General features: G+C 38.5%; 1 protein-coding gene across 1 annotated transcript in view; it reads left to right on the plus strand.

Annotated features, from left to right (window-relative positions):
• The window catches only part of ephb2b (eph receptor B2b), a 134,617-nt gene that overhangs the window by 61,143 nt on the left and 54,426 nt on the right, over positions 1–19,048 (plus strand). The window contains exon 3 of the mRNA XM_051912749.1: positions 565–1,249. Coding sequence (XP_051768709.1) covers positions 565–1,249 — 685 coding nt within the window. The remainder of the gene's footprint in view (positions 1–564; positions 1,250–19,048) is intronic.

Here is a 19,048-nt window from a genome sequence, read left to right on the forward strand (position 1 = left end):
TTTCATACAGTGCAAGAAATCGAGAGCGAGTGAGAGAGACAAAAATAAATAGAGACCAGAATCACTTGGCACTGCCATGTGGGGGTCTGCAGAAAACCCAAGCCAGTGCCAGCCCTCTCTATGCATAGTGCCAGGGCCTGTTGGCAGTCTAGCAGGAGAATTTTGCTCTCTTTCCCACCTCATTCCTTCTGTGCTCTGTAATCTGGCCTGTGCATATGGGGAAAGCTGCTGAAAATGGTTCAGGTGCTCATAAAGCACTCCAGAGATCTGATGCAGAGATACAAATGTGTCTATAACATGATAGTTTCTGCTGTCAGGTCATTTTTTAAATCTAGCTAGATCTGTGAGAAGGAATTGACTGTTACATTTTTGACTGTCTGGCATTTTTGTCACATGAGCACATATTTAATAATTCATACAAATAAATTAATAAGGCTAAAAGGTATTGCATCCCATTGAGGGAGGTAAAAAAGAGGTAGAGGTCTAGAGGTGAAAAAAAAAAAAAAAAAAAAGGCTGGATGTAAAATAAAGCAGTTAACCTTTGCTTTCTCATTTTCTTTGTAGTGGGAAGAAGTGAGTGGATACGATGAGAATATGAACACCATTCGTACCTATCAGGTGTGTAATGTCTTCGTCGCCAACCAAAATAACTGGGTGCGCACTAACTACATCCGACGAAGAGGTGCTCAACGCATTCATGTGGAGATGAAGTTCTCAGTACGAGACTGCAGCAGCATCCCAAATGTCCCTGGTTCCTGCAAGGAAACTTTCAACCTCTACTACTATGAATCAGACGGCGACACGGCCACCAAAGTCTTCCCCCCATGGATGGAAAACCCTTGGATCAAGGTGGATACCATTGCGGCCGACGAGAGCTTCTCGCAAGTAGACCTGGGCGGACACGTGATGAAGATTAACACAGAGGTTCGCAGTTTCGGCCCTGTCTCCCGTAACGGTTTCTACCTAGCCTTCCAGGACTACGGCGGGTGCATGTCGCTGATCACTGTGCGAGTGTTCTACCGGAAGTGCCCTCGCACCATCCGTAACGGAGCAATATTTCAGGAGACGCTTTCGGGAGCAGAGAGCACCTCACTGGTGGCAGCAAGGGGAGTGTGTGTCCCTAATGCGGAGGAGGTCGACGTTCCCATTAAACTGTACTGTAATGGAGATGGAGAGTGGATGGTCCCTATTGGCCGCTGTATGTGTAAAGCAGGGCACGAGGCTGTGGAGAATGGAACTGTTTGCAGAGGTAAGCGAGCTCTTTTGCTAATGTGTAGTGGTCTTGTCATGTTGCACAAAACTCTTTTCATTTTTAGGTCACAGCTGCTACTGACCCTAAAAAGCAGAAAAGTCTTTGTTTGCTTGTCTGTGTCTTTTGGTTATCGTCTTTTCAGCGCACTATCCTTATTGTTTCATATGCTGCAAAAAAACATCAAAAAACCTTCCTTAAAATATTATACATTTTCTTAAAACAAAATTGCAGTATATTTTAAGACTTGTTCTCAGGGAATATATTTTGGCAACACCCCACTGGCAACATTTTGTTTTGTTTTAAGCATAACTAACAAAATATTTGCTTTATGCTATAGAAAACGGTAAAAATGACAATTGAAAAATTAATTAATTCGAAAATTATTAAACATAATTATAATTCTATATAATTTATTAAAATAATTACAATTATTAGAATGTTATAATTTAAGATATTCTTACGTCTTACGGTCTGTTCATACAAAGGACGATAACTATAATAAAGATATTGTTTTAAAAATCAAAAGGATAACACACCACAACAGTATCTTTGGAATCACTTTCACAATGATTTTTTTCCATGAAAAAAAACAATGACAGCTAATCAAAATGCATCCTGTTTTAAATAGCTTGAGCATTTAAAGAGGCAGACAACATAACAACAGAGCTTGCTTATAATAAACAAAATTATATTGTGTGTTGTTGTGGATGCTAATATAGTAATCGTTATAGTTATCTCTCTTGGTGTGAATGGGCCTTTTATCCTTCACAATTTTGCTTTGTAAATGAGTCATATTTTAAGGATTTTTAGATGTTTGTATTGTAAAAATGCTAATTTTGTATTCTGTAATGACCTACAAGCTACAGCATGTATTTCCTACCAAGCTGAAGCTCTAGAAATGGCCTGCTGTTGATGTTGTGGTTTCACTGTGATATCCCAGGCAAGTCAAACATGTTGATGTGGGTAGTATGGCTGTTTTTTTTTTTTCTTTCACAGTATCCCTGTGCAACATCAATGTAAGCTGGCCCTTTCACAGCGTGTGAGCGTATTGATCGTTTCTTATCCAAACCACAGTGCTCCTCTCCTTCAGCCTGCCTCACCTGTAATTCAACTCGCTCTACAGCGGGAGCTCTCGTTTCACCCAACGGCGGGTCCTGTTCCCACGGCAACGACAGCCTTCAGACAGGCTCCACGCTGACACAGACGACACAATAAAACGCCCACCTGTGTTTCAGAACCCCCCACCACCCCCCCACCCCTTCCGCACCCACTTGCTCAGACAGACGCACACACACTCCCTCAGCCTCTTCGTAAGCCTGGCTGTAATTACCACACCGGCTCCCCGTCTAGTCCAGGATGAGCTGTGATAATAGCCGCTCATTGCAGGCACTAGCAGGGCGGCGTTCTGCCGATATGCGTTCAATGACAGTTAATGAGTACGGTCACAATCCTTCCACAGGAGCACCTGCCAATAAATCGTCGAACAGTCTACTCTAAATTGAAGAGCTGACATAATTATACACATTTGCTTGTTTTTGACCTTCATGTAATTTACTGCATGCTATGGATTTTAATATTTCAAGAGTCTGCTTAGACTTGAGGTATCTCTGTAAACACCTGGGTTTAAAAACAATATAATTGTGAGAGACTAATGGAGAGGCTCATTGTCAAATCACACTGTCAGTGTTTTGCTGAAAGACTGTTACTCCTAACAGAGAGAATAATGATACTAATCACTGAGCATTTAGCTCATATTCATAAAGCATTAGTGAATATTAATGCATTGAGGAATATTTCATAATATTTTACGACAGCAGGGCCTGATTGCAAATCTGTGAGGGAGTGCTAATGTAATATAATTTCTCTAATCTTATATCGCAGCTAATCCCATGAGCTAAATAATGTTAATGAGGCCCTAGAACTGACCTTGGATCAGCACTCTTAAGGCTAGAGAAAACTATGACGGTGCGTTTGACGATTAGCACTGCCTAGATGTGTTTTGAGGGTGTGGAAATGGCTGGATAGGTTTGAAATTAAGTAGGAATAGAGCAGATTATTTTCTGAAAACACAACTACCTCAACTTTAGGATAGGTGGATAACTATTTTTTGGGTGAATATGTTTTTTTTATTGTCTTATATATTATACATTAGGGGTGTAGCGGTACACAGAAGTCACGATTCAGAAAGTACATTGGTTTCGGGGTCACGGTTCGGTATGATTTCGGTACAATAGGAAAATTGGTCACACTTTAGTTAAGGGTCCAATTCTCATTATTAACCTGTTAGTATTCCACTCTACTGCTCATGGTACACATACCTTTCAAAAGAGACCAAAACCATGCATACACTCCAAATGGTTCAAGAATAGCATACGATTTACTTTGGGTATGCCTTTTTAGGCTTTTCAGACAAACTTTACAGGAATACTAAGGAGTTAACTAACTATTAACTATGACTTTGCCTTAGTAAATCCCTAATTACTGCTTATTAATAGTTAGTAAGGTAGATAGATGGATAGATAGATGAATAGACAGACTGACTGACTGATTGACTGACTGACTGACTGACTGACTGATTGATTGATTGATTGATTGATTTGACTGACTGATTAATTCTTGCAATTCTTAATTTTGCCCAACCCTAATCATAATGTTGAATTGTTAAGAGACTCAACGCTTTATTTAGAATTTTTTTTTTAAGTAAACAATATAAAATCATTAAGATGGAACAAGGTCATTGATGGTTGTTGTCTACATTATACATAAGTGGTTTTGATCAAGGTCTGCCTTCAATTCATTGAGCCATTTATCTCTCTGGCAGGGGAAAGCTGATACCGCTGCGTGAGACAATGTCAGGACTGTGGTCAGTGGTCGGGGGATGGGTTGATGCAAGAAAGGGGGGCTTTTTAACTGCAGAGAGTCTGGCGTAATGAATTGATTTGTGAAAGATGTTTTCGCCGGGATGCCGCAGTATCCCCTTACGTTCTTGGTTGCAAGAGGTCATAAGATCTGCAGATGAAAGATCTGTCTCACAGCTACTTTCACAACTCCACTAACACTTTATGCAGACACCTCGCTACGAACGAGCGCGTAATTACGCATGTTTCAATTAAGTCTTCTGTAGCGTTTTCAACAGATAATGATTCTTCGACATGACGTCTGTCAAAATATTGACAACATACCAATTTGTGCTTGTGATGGCATTGGCTTCTTGTCAGAGAATTGAGATCATTTTACTAACAATATTAAATTTCCTCCCAGGGAGGCGCTGTAAGTTAATGAAGCAAGCCAGGTTCCTTTAGCAGAAATGCCTTTTATAAATGCAGATCTGATTTCGTTTAGAGCTGCGTGAGACGGGGACCCTCTTGAAATGTACAGGGTCTTGTTTGCAGAACGTGTTCATTTGAAATGGTAGCAGAATACTCAGAAGGACATAATAGGAGACATGTTCGTGGTTAGGGGCTCTAGGTCGACAAACAATACTCAGATTTTTCCCAAATTGTAATCTGATCACACGATCTATGGAACGTGGGTTTAGAAGTGCAAACTATTGGAATATAATACTAACTGTGGTGAATGTGTTGAATGTACATTGCAAAAAAGTTTTAATTAGTTGTTTATAACTTGTTTTCCTGTTAAAATATCTAAAAATGACCTTGAAACAAGATAAATTAACTTGAGAAGCAACACTGCATATTAATCCTGATATTAAGACTTGATTTCAGAGAATATATCTTTAACATAAATGTATTTTTGTCTAAAAAAAAAACCTGACAAAAAAGCTAATTGAAAGTAATATTTTTATCAGTCTACTGCAACTAATACCCATTAGGCAAGAACATCAAATGAACACAAACAAATGCAACAGGGACTTCTTGGTGAAGGTATTTTAAGCTACATAGCATTGTCGATGAAAGACAAAGTGCTTGCTTTGGCAAAACTGATTGAGTGCAGACCTTCCACCTGTTGAGAAGTTCTCATGAACTTGAGTCTGATGAAAGAGAGCGAGCAGGTTTTACAGTGGTAAGCATTACTCGTACGCTCCTCAGGAATGTGGTTGTGTGATCCAGATCCACAAGAGTTTATTTATGGCTCTGCAACGATACAGCACAGTTTCCCTTATGGTGAAATATATGGTCTTTCTACATGAGCCTTTCATTTATGGCATCTAAATTCTTTTAAAGCTGTTGATACTAAAATGCAGCAGATGACACTTAAGATGGACAAAACGTAAATAATAATGCTATGAATAATTTGCATCCTAACTTTTGTTTCCCACCACAGTTTTGGGCTTAAATTAGTAGGAGACAATTGAGTGACAGCACATTCATAGACAGAAGATTAAGGCTGGGGTTTGATTAATCTTACAGTAATTCTCAATACCATAAAATAAAAAAGCTGTAGACAAACCATGTCCTGAAGATATAGAGGTTGAGGAAAGGAGTAAAGGACAGTGTATCCCTCTGGATTCCTGGTGCTGGCTACCTTCCACATAGACAAGCAAAGAAATCATGATGCACAGACACCGCTGTGGCTCCTTTTATTTCCCATGTAGCATCTGCTTTTAATGATAGCTCTAATTGGCCAACAGCAAACGTGGGACACTGCAGTGCTTATGGTCAGCCTGAAATCCCAGGGGTTCATGAAGCAAAACAAACAATTTTTCCATCATCATCTTACATGTTTACATGTTTAAATGAAGGGCTATTCAGAGACCCTTTCCCCAGACAACAAAAGCTGTATAGAAATGTTTGGGTTTACTATGTCACAGTATTTTATTTTATTTTATTTTATTTTATTTTATTTATGAAGTTTTGAAATGAAATTACTGCTAACTCTTTAGGTTCAAAATTTAAAAATTGAGGTGTCATGAACCAACAAATGAACAACATTTTATATATATTAGGTTTATGTTTATTCTAAGTTTATTTTAAGTATCCAAATTATAGTAATATATTAATATGCTTTTTAATTTATACCACTTGAAATGTTAACATTTATTAGTACATAAAGAAATTAACACAAACCAGGATTAGTAAATGCTGTAAAGGTATTGCAAACAAAGTTGAACTTTATTGTAAAATGTTCTGTTGATTATGGTGCACTTTTTACAGTTTGCCAAACCTGGATATAGATTTGATGCTGCAATTTTGTTTGCTTGAGCCATTGGGTTGTTGAATGAGCTTTTCTTGCTCTTTTTGAAATTATATATGAAATCTAAACCATATTTCAATTAATGTGCTGAAGGTTTGAACAATAGATGGAAAACAATGTTAGACACAGCTCTAGTGCTCAATCTGTCCTAATAAAGTATTCAGTTACAAGCATTCATATAATCCCATGTCCATGGATTGTAGTGCTTTCACTGAAGTGGCCTCTTACCACAGCCTCCCTTCAACACTTCATCAAGCAATTTTCTGCATTATCTCCTGCTGACGGACACGTACATTTCAGAATAGCAAGGCCTCAATGTAATACAAACCTCTCGACTTTCTTTTCGGCCTTATCCCTCACCTATTGAGTATGTACAATACGGCCTTTTTAGCAGCCATTTTCAGACAGCTTCAATCCACATGTGACCCATGGCATGCTTTTATGGCTGAGCTCCTAACTGCTCTGCTCTTGCCAACCCTCCAGTCTGGTCTCTAATTGGGAAAGTAAAGAACATTAAGCAGTGAAATTAAACCCTCTCATACTGAATTGTTCACTCTAGAGCCCAACACTGGGAGTGGGAGTGTGACAAAGAGCTCAAAGTGCTCTTGGTGACAGCAGACACACGGTAAAGCCAACAAGTCGAGTCCTTAGATTCGTTGCTTGCAGCCCCATGGCCAGAAAATAAAGATTCCTCTGCGCTAGCCAAGGATTAGGATCACAAGTACCATAGGAGCTGTCTACCCACCTACCGAGACCCAGGGGAGTAGTGATACACTTTTATTTCATGTTGCCTAGCCCTAATGGAGATTTCAGCTTGTCCAGGTGTTTTTTTTTCTCCTGCTCTTTTTTTTTTTTTTTTTTTTGCTTCCCTTCTGAAGCAGCATAGATGTAACTTTTCTGAAAGCTGAAGATATCTCCCCACTTACCCACCCACACTTACTCCTTTGAGGAACACTCGTCATTTTTCTCTCAGCACATTCATCACTCCCTTGTAAGTGATAACGCCAGACTGAAATGACTGGGAATGGCCCAGAGCTCAGGGAGCATGATGTGTTAACTTGTTCCACATGCATCTCCGAGCAGCCAGTCATTAGCTCACATGTCCACTGGGATTCTCGTTGTTGGAGTCCCATGATCCTCAGAGGCTGTAATCACTATTCTGTGGCATCTCTGATCATTTGAGGGATTTCTCACGCCTTTCTTTTTTTCAGGACACCTTATGGGTTCTTAGAGATGAAAAACGAAGGGTTAAGAGGTCTATGCTCATGGAATGGTTTCTTCTAGCACAACTAGGCGAGGTGGAAAAGAGGTTAGGGGCTTGATCTCCTTTAGAAGCCAGAATGCGGATGTTTTTTTTCCAATCATACATGGGACCTCTCGCAAATGCCAGAGATCTCTTTCATCTGTTTTGATTCATGCTCTGACCACTGAAAGGCCTAGACAGGATGCAGTATCAGTTCGTCACGGGTCGAAAGAAAAGAAACAGGGTATGTGTCTTCTGAAGGACTACAAGTCTGTGCTAACCGCTGGCAAATAATGAACAAGGGGTTACAGAAAGCGGGGCATGTTTTGTCACAAATACCATTCGATTCTGGGGAAGAAATCAGTATCAAATAGCAGTACAGCTGTTGTGCCGCTATGACAGCAACTGGTGATGTATGAATTCAATTGACATGCAAGCCAATATAAATTGCAATTCTTTAACCTTGAGTGACATTTGAGGTTAGTGCAGGGTTAGGAATTTGTTACACTTAAAGCCTTTTCTGGAGATTTTGATAGATAGCTCTCATGCCGATGTGAGGCTAGGGCTGCTATCTGTGTCATGCTGCGACTGTCTTGGCTGCAGGATTCCAGTTGTTCGCACTCTGTTGACCCCCAGCTATTCTCTGAAGGATATAGGCTACAAAGTGTGTCGTTTCCTGATCCGTCATATGACCTTACAAAGATCAATTAGGTGATCTTGTTACACTGTAGGTTCTCTAAGGTTTTACTTCAGTGTGATGCGCTCCACATGTGGCTCAAGTGAACTTTAAAACGTTGCATTCTTTCATTTAGAAACTCAAAAATAATAAATTAACCTCACTTGTTTGTGTTCAATGTATATATAAAACAATAGGTGTAGTTACTAATGGTTACTTTGCTAAGTGAATCTCTCAAGACAAAATATATATATTTTATGTATGTCGGTGTATACTTATTTGACTTTGTAAAATTTATTTTAATATTTTTAATTTAAAAAAAATTCTTAGCAGTGGTTAAAACAGCATATATATATATATGAGATGCATCGATACAAAATTTCTCTGCCGATACTGATACCAATAGTTTGATTTTTCTTAATAAAAAAAAAAAACTCTCCCAAATAATGCTGCAAACTATACAGGGAACCCTCTCACTTGGTACACTATAATATTGGAGGTTAGAGTTAACAACAGAGGTATTATGTTCAGCTGCTGTTTATTTTCAGATATAATAATTACACTCAAATAAAAACTGAAATGTTTGTACAAAACTTAGTATCATATAAGGTAGTTTTCATAAGCACTTGTCTTCATGGCAAATTTATTCAAACATATAATTAACAGTAAATAAGCTACTCTCTAGTGTTTTTTATTATAGCGGTAACACTTTAGTATAGGGAACACATATTCACTATTAACTACGACTTTTCCCTCAATAAACTCCTAATTTACTTCTTATTAATAGTCATTAAGGTAGTTGTTAAGTTAAGGTATTGGGTAGGATTAAGAATGTAGAATAAGGTCATGCAGAATAAGGCATTAATATGTGCTTTATATGTACTAATAAACAGCCAATATTCTAGTAATATGCATGCTAATAAGCAACTAGTTAAAAGACCCTAAAATAAAGTGTTACCATTATAGCTAACTGTGAACACTGGAAAACATTCCTGAGGTAAATATGACATTATGTGACATATTGCTCACAAGCTGTTTTATTGACGTCTTTCCGTAGTTGAAACACAGATTAAGTGATTACATGAGACATGATATATTCCGATAAGTTGTACTGTATCTTTCAACACACCTCTTGATGTTCATGCATGTTTTTCAAGATATAACTTTTATTAAAGTGGAAGAAAATACTCAAGCTCCACGTTGCTGCTTGAACTGACACCATCTCTACACCAGACTTGACCGTTGTCACGTCGCATTGTTCCATGCCGCAACAGCTAAAAGCGACAAACCGACCGTTGCAAAGCACTTGGACTATGTCAGAAATAGAATGGGGAATTCGTTTACTGTCAGGAATTTGTACACAATATCACTGATTATAATGGATTCTATTGTCTTTTGACGCATCACGCCACTCACGTCCGGTGTAGACACAGTGTAAGGTGCTACATTGATCTGTCACGTCACATTTAAGAGCGTCAAAACACCATTTATTGTTTGTATTTCATGATAAAATGGACAGAATTTGAAAACTGAAACTGTGTTTCTTATTAGAAGTAACAAAGCACAAAGCTCTTTGTGATTAATGGAAGGATATGTGGAAAAATAATGTTTGATGTAGCAAAAAAAAAAACACAGACCTGGCAACCCTGGTTTGAACTATGGGTGATTCATAGGGTCAAAAACATATATTTTCTCTGGTGAAATATGACTGTCTCTTTGAGATTCATCTTTGGACGATTCTCACAACAGTGCTTGATACTTACAGTTGTGCTTAAAGCCACATGTCTTTCACGGAGTGCCTCTTTCCTTCATGGGCATAAATTTGCAGAGTAGTAATGGATTCTAAAATAAGAAACCGTTGCTGACAAAAGGTCTCCCTATGATGTCCCCTCTCTCATGGTGATTAAAGATTAAACAAGAAAGTGGGTGAAGGGCAGAAGATAAGAGCATGTGTTCACCCCTTGACTGGATCGTCGGTAATGGATGCCTCACAGTTGGGCTGACGTACTGTGCTAATATCAGCTGTCAGCTCTTCAGACAATGCAGGTCTCCAAAGAGCTATTTTCCTAACCCTTCAATATTTTGTTGCTTAAAGTGTATTGTAAAAGCTTTGGGAGCAAGGGACCAAAAAGTAAAAGGCCAAAATCTGAAAAATAAAAACATGCTATGAACAGTGTTAGTTGACTGAGTTGAATAGAGCTGAACTGTTTTACTCAGTTGCTGCCAAATAGCAGCCAGCACCTCTACAGAGCTTTGTTTGATAACACTGCATAATTCATCCAAGCAATCAAAATTTAGACAGTCTAGTTTTTGGATCTGTCTGTGCTGAACTGCAGGGTTTCTTACAGCTTTTCAGTTTGAAATTGAGCAGATTCACCAAAAATCCTCCTCAGGAAAGTTTAGCGTCATTTCATTAAACCTTTAGAGATTACTGTCAGATTATTCCCTGATCAATTGTATGTACCTTACACTATCACTCTCCTCTGAAATGCACCACAGGTAGGGAGGACTTTCTTTTTCTTTCTTTTTTTTTTTTTTTTTGTTTTAGGACTTAACACTGTACAGTTGATAATGTTTGATGTGAAGAATGTCAGAATTCTTACTGCAATCAGAAATGTGTTCTAGCCTAAAACATTATTTTGCACAACCCAGAATTATTTTTATTATTTTTCATATCATACTTTTTTTTGCACCTGTTTTTTGAGTGGGCTCCAATTACGGTTACATAAATGATCAACATTTTATATTTAGTTTTTTATTTAGATTCATTTAAATTGCAATTGAGCTTGACAGTCAGTTATCAGCATACATTTTTGTTGCTTTGACATTCTGATAACTCCTTTTGTGTATATTTAAATTGTGCCATGTTTGATTTCTATGATGTCTTTAGTGTCATAACCAAGAACAATTGTAGCGGGTTTAAAGTTTTTGAAGAAAAAAACAATTGCTGCTCAAATTCCAGCCAAATTCTTCAGTTATACAAGAATGAAACATTTTAGTTGCCTAAAGCACCGCAATGCAAATTACACAATCTAATGAGCTATTCTTAGACTCTGTGAACATCTAGAACCTCACGCTGTGAGATGGATATCTCCTCACCACCGCTGTGCTAAACTTTTGTTTAGGAAATAGAGTTCATCTAGAGGATACCGTCACATACTCACCTGCTGTTTGCTTGAAGATACATAAATCTAAATATGAAGCGAGTCTCCTTTGGACTCCATTTTAGAAGGGCTAAAGTAAATATACAGCAACTAATACAGGCCTCAGTCTGTGCAAATTCTTGCCAAGTTCAACATTCTGCGGACACTAAATTCATCCTGTCCTGGGCAACGATTTGTTTCTCACTTGTCTGTGGTTTTATTTGGCAAACTCAGACAGTGTCCTCTTGAAGAGCACTTGTTTAATCACAGAAACTCTGTCGCCTTCATAGACATCAAGCTTTGCCTCATGCTGTCATTTTTGCTGTTTTGCACTTAAGAAGGCCTTTTCAAGTGGTGTACTGTAGTTTAAAACATTGTTTCAGTCCTATACTTTCAGACGGATTTGTTTGAGACACTAATAGGCTAATGTTTGAGCCAAAAAAGAATAAGAAATAATGAGTACATGTGTTGTGTATAGACAAAATGAAATACAGAGCTGTGTGGTCCATGCAGCATGTCTCTGGAGTGCATTCTTCTGCAGCAGCGCACATAATGAATAGCCTTGTGTGCCTAGTAAACTAGAATTAAATAGGTAATCCCTCTTTCAGTTCCCTTCCAGAGTAATGCTAAACAAACACACTGTGCATAAATAAATGCAGCGAATCATTAATATATTTTTCTTTTCCTTTTTATGTTGGGATTTTCAATCTCTCAGCAGATTTTGGGCACACACTGAATTGAATTTCTTGGCTTGCTTGCAGACTTAGTACAGTTGGCAATTCAAAGCATACGTGCTGGACATCATGGAGAAAACAGATGACTCAGTGATTCGCTGGCATTTCTTCAGCGTTAAAATCTTTAATATTTCGACCAGACTGAATTTGAATACACAGTATATCTCCTTGCATGTGGGACAGAGGATGGTTAAACTCTGTTCTCATGAAAAGTAACATTCCAAGACTAATACGATAATACCCGGTTTCTAATGATGGAATAGAATGTGGGGTGGTAAGTGAGGTCTGGACGATCTCCAATTATGAATAGTGGCCTTGTGGATACTGAGGTGCTTGGAGAGCTGCAGAATATGGGACAGGAATCCTATAAGGAGGCCACATGATAGTGATGCTGGCTTGAAAACGTCCAACAGGTACCGCGTACTGCAGTATGATACATGTTGTGCTTTGAGTATCAAAGAAACCTGGATTCAATCAAAGGAAAATACATTCATATTTTCTAAAATAAATGTGGATTGCGGTGAGAAGGTTGAACACATTTATGTTCGTACACCAATATAGAAACATTTTGGTTTCTGTATCTCTAATCTCAGCCTCAGAGGCACAGCCACAATCTATTCATTGAACGTTGCGTGCATATTGCTTCTGAAAGTAAAAGCATTACATGTATATATTCAGTATTATACTGTACTGTATATCCATGCATGTGTATGACCGTATACATATGTATGCATAGTGTGTTTTAGTCCAGTGTTTTCGAATCAAGGCTACTGGCACTGTAGTGGTATGCGGGGAGGTTTGGGCAGGGCGAGGAGGCGCCTGTACGTGCTAGTTCTCAAGGCGGCTCGCTTTTCTCAAGCTAGTGCCAGCAGACTGTGTGGTGGCACCACAGTGGCTCACCAAACTGGCAGCCTGCTTCAGACGAGTAGGCCGGCTTCAGAATAGGAGGACCGGCAGGAATGGATTAGAGTCTGTTATTAATGACTCTCTTTGTCCCTCTGGCATTTTGCAAGCTAAGTATGAATAAGGCTGTCGTAAAGGCTTTTTGGTGAAACCAAAGGGAAAGCAGAAAAAAGGGAAAAAACTCATAGCTTTGGTCGAGACTAACCAACAATGATAAATATGCCTGTAAGACCATATTGCTCTTTTCACAGTGCTGAGAAGTAGGCCTTGCTGCACGCAGACTGCTTTCTCAGACTGCCGTTGACAGAATATATAAATGACCTGTGCTAGCAATATTTGTTGCAATGAGCAGAGCAAATTTTTAAAAATGAGTTATTGTTATTTTGTCATAAAAAAAAAACTTTAAAATGATGTATGATTTGTCGGAATCAGGCAAAAAATGAATGAGCTACGCGTGTTTGAAGTCGATGGAGTCAGCTAAGTCAATTTTCAGAAAAATCAAGTTTTAAATAAGGTCTTCTAAAGGTTCCAAAACAAAATCAGCTGGCAACCATAACTTAAAATCACTGGTAATAACACCAGATTTGACACACAAAGTCAAAACCAAATATCTATAGGAAAAAAATATATTCAACTTTTTTCTTCCAAGGTACCACAATTGTTTGATTAACATTAATGAAATAATATATAGCCTATATATTAAGGCCTACTGTACCACACATATCTAATATAATTTTACACATCAGATGTTTTTCCTTGACAGTTAACCAAACATTCACTTAAGAATTAAAAGATCATGTTTGTGTGAATACTTGCCAAGACAGATATTTTGAAATACTCTAATTCTGTGTATGTGTACAGTATCTGGATTATGTGTGCTGTCTGAGGCGTCTTTGTGCGCACGCTTCAGATGTGTCAGTCAGCGTGAGTAGGATAGTTTTGTTTACATCAGAAAATGTACAAATAGAGATACTTTTAGATGTTTAATCACTATTTGGAGCATTGGGATCGCTAGATGAGGGCTTAATGAACTCATTTTTGTGAAAATCTCAAATTTGACCAAAAGCTCGTAATTAGCCCGTGCACATTCAGACTCATTTTGTCAGCACGAGTCACATATTCATACATACACACACACACACACACACACAAGTGTTTGGGCATTTATTTGATCAGAAAATTCAGTAAAACATTAATATATTGAAATAATGTTACAATATAAAATAACTGTATTCTATTTCAATATATTAATATTTCAATATATTAATTTATATATTTAAAATGTAATTTATTCCCATGATGGCAAAACTGAATTTTCAGCAGCCATTAGTCTTCAGAGCACATGATTCTTCAGAAATCATTCTGATATGCAGATTTGGTGCTCAAGAAGCATTCCTTTTTATTATCAATTTTAAAAACAGTTGCGCTGCTTAATATTTTTGTTGAAACTCTGATGCATTCGTTCAGAATTCTTTGACTAGAAAGTTCAAAGAACAGCATTTATTTGAAATGGAAACCTTTTTTAACATTATAAATGTCTTAACTGTCATTTTTGATCAATTTAATGCATCCTTGCTGGATTAATTTCTTAATATGTTTATTTAATTTATACATGTGCATGTGTGTATAGACACACACACACATATATATATGTGTGTGTGTGTGTCTGTCTGTCTGTCTGTCTAGATGTTCTTTTCATCTGTATACATGTTCTATTTTCTATACTTCTCTTTATTGGAACTGCCCTGTAAGTTGAGGCAAACTGCGCTTTGTATTGCTGTCCAGTCTAATAGGGCTGTGTGATGATGAATGGCTTTGCTGGGTCCAGTACAACACATTAGCATTATTGAACAGCTCCTGGTGATCAAAGAGTCGTGCTGTGTGCCCTCCATTCTGGTCTTGTTTAAATTGGCTGGTGTGTTGTAGTCTTTTTTACAACTTTGAATAAGCTTGCAGTGAAGAAGTGTACATAATACGTTTGAAAATTATCAGCAATTTTTCTCTCAATCCTCCATGACTATCAATAGCAAAGAATTAGATGTGAGTAATAAACGACAGTGAGCATAATAAATCATTGACTGGGCTTGAACGACACGGGACATGGTTGACTTTGACACTCTGAGTGGAATTTGGCACGATCAAAAGCGACGGGAGAATTTTCGATCTCGGTGGAAAGGAGACATTTGGAAGTCATATGCATCTAAAATAAGTGCCAACTGACTCTGAAGCTCATAAGGCCCTGATGATGTCACTCCCTCCTCATACAGCTATAACAGCTCCTGCTTGTGACCCTTTTACCATAAATAGAATGTCACATATTGATTTGGGGGCAGGGTTCCTTCATGACATGTTTTCACACATTGACCTATTTTGCCAGCAGATCACTTTGGCTCAATCACAACGCCCACCAGAATGCTATGATCTCCAATGGGGCAGTGGATTCGCAGTCATACCTTCTCCATGTCTTAATGGTTGTTTATGTACAACTGATCCCACTAATGAATACACCCTGGTCCTATGACAACACAGTTCCCAGGTCGCTCTCTCTCCATGTTCTAGTGAGAGTTCCAAGTTCAACTTCTGAATGGCCCCCACTCACAGCAGCATATCAGATGACATCTAGAGCACACATTCTAGCAAACGAATCTCTTTAGCTGCCAGTTCCAAACCTGTATGGCTTTCTATAGAACACAAAAGAAGATATTTCTGAAAAATGTCAGGAAGGTCCATACTTTCATTTAATGGACAAAAACTGTTCTCTGAAATATCATCTTAAAGAAGGTTTCAACAGAAGAAATTCATTATAGAGTTAAATTACTGTATAAAATGTTTGAATATTTCTTCTGATTGTGCATGTTCTCTTCCACTAAAATATTATTTTTGTAGAGTAAAATTGCATGCGATTTTTGCCAGAGTAAAAGCAATGCGTTAAATTTTTTTCTCTTGATCTTGTAACAGCAAATATATTTGAAATGATACAAAGTTGAACATCATAGCACATTATAAGTGAACCACACTGGTGCTGCGTACATCTGGATGGTTTCAGTTCATTTGTGTACAGGCTAAAATGTTGCACATTTTGGTTTCTCACCCTCATCATCCAGCTGCACGACATTCTCTCCACTCACACTCTCCATCAACTCTGCGTAGAACTTGCCAGAAACAGCAAAGTCTGCTGATGCTGCACTGTGTGAGTCATTTGCATAAGGTAAACATTGACCCACTGACTAGTTAAAATGAGCAGTCGTGCGAGCATGTCTGAGGTCTTTCAACAAGACCTCGAACGTACATGCCAACAGTATGTTTTGTTTGAGATGCTTTTGCCAGAGAAATGAATGGAAATTAAACAAATTATCAAAATCAAAGCACAAGCCCAGACACTTGAGGTTGGCCTCTAAGGTTTGTTTTTTGACGCTGCACATGTTGGCACAGTCAATGTCCTTGTTATAGTGCAACATTAGTCTTTGTCTGTCAGTAAAATGTTTGAGGGAACATGAGAGATGTATCTGAAGGATAATGTTTGGTTTCTTTCTTGTCTGATTGTCTAAACTGTCAGTATATGGGCTGAGTATTGAGTATTCAGTTTCAATTAAAAAAAGTTTTCAGTTATATTTGATTTAGGTCCTATTCACAATCTCTTGATTCGCTTTCAACTTTTGATTCTGATTTTATTCAGATTAATTTCAGTTACTGTGTCAATTTTTGCATATTTTTAGATTTTACCATTATTTCATGGTACACACAACCTTCTAGCTTGGTAAGTTCAAATTAATGAAAAATTGTAATTGAGAAAATCAACATTTTTACTCAGTATAATCCCCTATTATGATGATTACATAGTTTGGCATGATACGCATGCTTTAAAGTGATAGAGTGTTAGCAACAAGCATGTCACATCCAGACAAAGCACTCTTCCTGTAACTACAATCCATCTTTCATCAAGTATCTCACTTTAGCCTTTCAGCACAGGCCACAATCAGGCTATTGTAGGGTTCTGCTTGTCAGTTGACGCCCTGGTTCTGTTGATATGGAGCGTGAGCGCTGAAAGCAACGGCCGTCCTATACAAAGCTGAAGTGCTGGCTAATTGAGCCTGTCTGGGCATGACCTGTAAGTTGTGCTGATAAGCAGGTATTTGACCCTTTGGGAGGCCCAGGTTGCTTCAAGCTCTCTGGAAAAAGACTCAATTAGCATGTTCAGCTCAAAACACCATGTGCCTCCAGCAGCAGGCGCCTACTTAATTGTTGCGGTTCAGCTCGGTGTTACTGGACCTTAAATAGCAGGTCGAGCCCATAAAGACCGTGGATGTCGTCACAGATTGTAAAGCATGATGGAGGCCTCTGTGTTTATACATAGCATACGCAAAAGCCGAAGTAGGCCAGAGCCATGCTCGGACACGGATCATTCATCTGGGCTCCATAGCTGGAATTAAACGATCCATCCTCATTTTAAATTCCATCACATTGCTAAAGGATTGCTGATGCAATCTACTGAAAGGCATTAAATGATCTTTAAATGCCGCTATTTGTACTTTTTGTACTACTTGTGTTTTTTCTCCCTGTACTGGCAGGCAGCCTTGTGAGCGGTACGTCCTGGCTAGCTGCATATGGCCCCGTAACCGAGCAGCATCCAACTGTCATGTCTTTCTCACACCAGGGAGAAAGATCTTTGTTGCGAAGTGTGTCCATCCAACCGGCCCTGTCAGGCCTTGTAGGTTAATCCTGAAAACTCCAGAAACCTTAAACTAATCCTGCTAGTTTCTCAGTCACAGTCAGTCTCCGGGCTGAACCTCCGGGGGTCCCATTACGCTTCGTTTAGATTAAGTGACCTTTTGCGGTCACAATACAGGATTTTAAACTTGTTTCGATGCCAGCAAGTGTGCTTTTACGTCTATGTGATCATATATGTTTTACTTGGCATTTACCCAATATTTACTCAACTGCTCTTCCCTATGCTAAAATTCCTCAGCCAACAAATGAAGTGCAAAGAAATAAATATATCTATATATATAAGCCATATATAAACACTGTTTTCTCACATAGAGTGACCTTCTGGCAAACAACCACCATGAGCTCATATTACAGTAATGAGCTGTCACGGGCCCGGCATTGAGTTTTGCACCACTCTGTGTGAATATGACAGGTACGTGTTTTCGGAATGTCTGATTTGCGGCTCCGTGAGTTCAGCATTTGTTTGATGAATTTGCAGTTTATGATGATTGACAGCTGGACCTGTCGTAATTGGCCCGTCCTAATCAGCCTCTGCTGTATTCCGAGATGTCTTTGGCCTCCATTCCCATGGTAACGCTTTCATCATGCACAACTCTGTAGTGGTTTTGGAAGTTGAAATGTTTTTAGGGAAGGATAGTGTTGATTTTGGGGTTTGGCATGTTGTGTAGTGAGAAAGTTACGGTGACAATTATGTTACGTGATATGTGCACCTGTGTTTAAAGCAGCAGTAATGCATAGACGTATGAGTGAATTTCTCACACTCATTTATCCGGAAACAGTTCGTGTTGTGGTCTCATAAATGACGATTATTGTTTTCAGGTGGGATTTTAGGAACACAATGCGAAAATGCTACAGCAGTCTTGTCATGAGATATGGTCTCCTTACAACAGTAAACCAAGCACACATTATCTTTTGTGGGAAAAATGTCCCATATTTCATTCCAGCGTGAACTGATTTTAGGAGGTCAGTTCATGCTCTTATTGTGTGTGGTCCAAAAAGAATAAAAACACACGTAATTGCTCTTTTGAGAGCCATTGATTTGACCCAGAAAAGAACTTAAACATGGTTTTATACTTTTTTCAATACCTGGATTGACTCATTACACCGACTCGTGTAACGAGGGGTTTTTAATCTGGGGTCTGTGGAAATGTATTTATTTAATTTTTTAATGTGTGTGTGTGTTTAACATGATTTAGTTTAATTTGAAATAAGACT

This window comes from Ctenopharyngodon idella, chromosome 11 (genome assembly GCF_019924925.1).
Source record: "Ctenopharyngodon idella isolate HZGC_01 chromosome 11, HZGC01, whole genome shotgun sequence".
Classification (NCBI taxonomy): Eukaryota; Metazoa; Chordata; class Actinopteri; order Cypriniformes; family Xenocyprididae; genus Ctenopharyngodon; species Ctenopharyngodon idella.